This window comes from Dama dama, chromosome X (genome assembly GCF_033118175.1).
Source record: "Dama dama isolate Ldn47 chromosome X, ASM3311817v1, whole genome shotgun sequence".
In the NCBI taxonomy this organism is placed as follows: Eukaryota; Metazoa; Chordata; class Mammalia; order Artiodactyla; family Cervidae; genus Dama; species Dama dama.
This window is the reverse complement of record NC_083714.1, coordinates 116,384,186-116,388,182: the sequence shown is the minus strand read 5'-3', so window position 1 is coordinate 116,388,182 and position 3,997 is coordinate 116,384,186. Positions and strand designations below refer to the sequence as shown.

The 3,997-nt window shown below is 44.8% G+C and overlaps 1 protein-coding gene across 1 annotated transcript; it reads right to left on the bottom strand.

Annotated features, from left to right (window-relative positions):
• Positions 1-2,961: 2,961 nt before the first annotated feature.
• LOC133052836 (ferritin heavy chain-like) lies at positions 2,962-3,513 on the bottom strand. Its single transcript, XM_061137670.1, has one exon. It carries the CDS (start codon positions 3,511-3,513, stop codon positions 2,962-2,964), a length of 552 nt encoding a protein of 183 aa, XP_060993653.1.
• Between the last annotated feature and the right edge of the window lie 484 nt (positions 3,514-3,997).

The window sequence follows — 3,997 nt, the reverse complement described above, 5'->3', positions numbered from 1 at the left end:
AATGATCCAGAGCCCCTGTTTGCATTCCCTGAGACATACAGCAAATTCCCATTGGTTATCTGTTTTACATTGGGTAATGTTAAGTTTCAATGTTATTCTCTCCATACATCTCACCCTCTCCTCCCCTCTCCCTGTGTCCATCAGTGTATTCTTTATGTCTGCTTCTCCATTGTTGGCCTGCATAAATTTTTCAGTACCATCTTTCTAGATTCCATATATGTGTTAGTATGCGATATTTATCTTTCTCTTTCTGACTTCACTCTGTATAATAGGCTCTAGGTTCATCCACCTCATTAGAACTGACTCAAATGTGTTCCTTTTTATGGCTGAGTAATATACCATGGTGTATATGTACCAGAACGTCTGTATACAATCATCTGTCAGTGGACATCTAGGTTGGTTCCATGTTCTAGCTATTGTAAATAGGGCTGCAATGAACAATGGGATATATGTGTCTTTTTCAGTTTTGGTTTCCTCACGGTCAGAATTCCATAGTGGCTCAGATGGTAAAGAGTATGCCTGCAATATGGGAGACCCGGGTTTGATCCCTGGGTCGGGAAGATCCCCTGCTGAAGGAAATGGGAACCCCTCCAATATTCTTGCCTGGAAAATCCCATGGACTATAATGTAGTCTGCCAAGCTCCTCCGTCCATGGGGTTGCAAGGAGTCGGACACGACTGAGCGACTTCACTTCACTTTCTTTCCTCAGGGTATATGCCTAAGCGTGGGGTTGCTGGGTCTTATGGTGGTTTTATTCCTAGTTTTTAAAGAAATCTGGATACCATTTTCCATAGTGGCTGTATCAATTTGCATTCCCACCAGTAGTGCAAGAGGGTTCCCTTTTCTCCACACCCTCTCCAGCATTTATTGTTTGCAGACATTTTGATGATGGCCATTCTGACCTGTGTGAGATGATACATCATTGTAGTTTTGATTTGCATTTCTCTAATAATGAGCAATGTTGAACATCTTTTCATGTGTTTTGTTAGCCATCTGTGTGTCTTCTTTGGATAAATGTCTGTTTAGGTATTTTTCCCGTTTTTTTGTTTGCGTTGTTGGTTTTTCTGGTATTGAGTTGTATGAGCTGTTGTTTATTTTGGAAGTTAATCCTTATTGACTATTATTTTCTCCCATTCTGAGGGTTGCCTTTTCACCTTGTTTATAGTTTCCTTTGCTGTGCAAAAGCTTTTAATTTTAACTAGGTCCCACTTGTTTACTCTTATTTTTATTTAGAATGGCAGTTTTTCATGAAGTTAAATATACGTTTACCATATGCCATTGCAATGTCAGTCCTAAAGTGTCTTGCCAAGAGAAGTTAAAACAATCTTTTTAATTTGTATATGAATGTTCACAGTAGCAATATTCCCTAAAGCCTATAAGTAAAACAACTCAAATGTCTTCCAACTGGTGAATGAACAGAAGTAGCATATCTATGGAGTAGAACATTATTCAGCAATAAAAAAGAATGAAGTAGCAATATATAACACAGGTAAACCTCAAAAACACTATGCCCAATGAAAGAAATCCAACAGAAAAGAATGCATATTGTATGTTTCCATTTATAGTAAATGTCTTGAAAAGGCAGATGTGTAGAGACCAAAACTAGACCAGTGTTTACCAGGGTCTGTCTGGGGATGGTATTACAGAGAGACTGTAAATGCACATGAGGTATTTGGGTTGTGATGAAAATATTCTAAAATTAGTTGTGATGATGGTTATATAGGTCTGTAAATATATTAAAGTCATTGAATTGGGTGATTTCAGCGTCACTATCAAAGTAAGAAACCCCAAGGACCTGTCTCTCCATAGAAACACCCATTGGATAGAGACGATTGGGAGCCTGGGAACAGTGACAGAATGAATAATTCACAATAAATGTTTTTATATACTTCGATTTCTGAATCTTATGGGTGTATTACTACTTCTAAAACTTAACACAAAGAAATTCACTCTTCCAGGGAAGGAAAAAAAAGTACAGATAACTCTTTCAGGAAACCTAATTTTGACTTAAAAGTAAAGCATGCCAGGTGAGGATTAAGAGACCTGTGTGTTTAGTGAGCACCAAGTATGAAATATGTCATTCAGGGCTGGAAACAACAGAGAACATGGACACAGGGCCTGAGCACCTGAAAGAAAGATACAAACACCACTTATAAACCTATCATTAAAAAAAAAATAAAACAGGGATAATGCCATTCATCCTACAGGAATATTGCCTAAATGAAATCACCTATGTAATATTGATTACATAGCTCAAGGAAATGAGATGGCAACAGGGCAGAAAATAGGCAATTTATCCCTTCTGAAGCCAGGTAATTCTAGCCTCCATTCACCAGGGCTTCTCTTCACTTTGAGCTTGTCAAAGAGGGATTTTGCCAAGCTGACTTCTGGACCCACCCACCCCCCCCCATGTTGCTACCCAGAATTAAGCATTAACATTTCACATAAAGTGAAAACCCCCTTCATATCAACCCTTGCCCAACCCCATCCCCTTCACTCTTTCCCCAGATCAACTCCAATCATGATTTTCAGGCCATGTTTTTATACTTTTAACTCTGCCCAGGCATCCAAAACTCACCAGGGTCCCAGACCACCCCCCACCCAACACTGTTTTACTAGGGGAAGAATGATTTTGTGTTTTCCATGGTCCCATGGAACACCTTCCCTCTCCATCGGTGGAGATCCTAAGCTGCACCTGGACGGGGCCTGGGTAGCTGGAGAGACTCTTGTATACCTGTTTTAAAGTTTAAAAGTGAGAGATTTGCACATACAAATTAGAGTTTGTTTATTTATGCATCAATTAATAACTTTATTTGAAGAACCAATAACTTTATGTGAAGAACTGCCAAAACTGCAAGAAAAAAACTTAAGTTTTTCTGCAAGGGCAATACTGCAGACTTCATGGCAGGCAGGGTGATCGTGGCCTCTCACCCAGGACTCAGGGGAAAGTCCAGTCCAGGCTCAGTCCTCCTTGTCGCCATCACCCAGGGTGAGCTTGTCAAAGAAGTACTCTGCCAGGGCACCTTCCAGGGACCCCGCGTTGCTCAGGCTGCTGACATGGTCCTCCAGCTCCTTGATGAACTTGACCTGCTGGTCCAGGTAGCCGGTCTCCAGTAAGTAGCACAGGTTGGCGTCGCAGCTCTCGGTGGCCAGCTGGTGCAGGTCGAGGAGGCTCTGGTTGACGCACTTCTCCAGGTGCAGGGTGTCTTGCATGGCCTGGAGTCCGCTCTCCCACTCTTGGCTTTCGGGCTTTCTGATGTCGAGGAAAGAGATGCGGCCCCCACGCCGGTTCTGCAGGAACATCAGGCTCTCGGCTGTCTTGCTGTGCTCGTGGGAGCAGAGCAGGAAGAAGCGGTGGATGTGCTTCAAGGTCACGTCATCACGATCAAGGTAGAAGGCCACAGCCAGGCACTGGAAGGAGGCGTGGAGCTCCAGGGCGGCGTGGCTGTTGACCGCGGCTTCACACACAGGGAGGTAGTTCTGACGCACCTGTGAGGGTGGTGTGGGCAGCATGGCGGGCGACTCCATGACCCAGGGAATGGCGGCTCTGTCGGCTGGTTTGCGGGGCTGGCATCGGCGGGGGCGCGAGCGCCAGCGGCCTCCTCGGAGCCTTCCCATGGTGGATGATGTGAGTGGCCGGAGGCGGTCTCCGGGCCAGATGGCAGGTGGAGAGTTGCAGGCTCTGGGATCGAGGGGTAATGGCGTCTGTTGGCGGGGTCAGTGCCTGGGCTTGAGATTGGTTGAGGAAGAGGTCACGTGGGTGGGCGGGATCAGTGGGCAGGTGGGGTCTAAGGTCTTGACCCTCCTTCTTTCTGCCTGGTGACGTAATGGCTGTTAAGGAGTGACTGTAAGACAATTTCAACTATCAGCTCCTGGGGAATAACCCAGAAAAGCTCCACTCCATGTCCCTCTCACCTCTCCACTTTCTGATTCAAGTGAAATGGTCAGACTACAGTGTGTAGAACCTAGTCTCCTGAGGGTCTGATGAGAGGCTGGA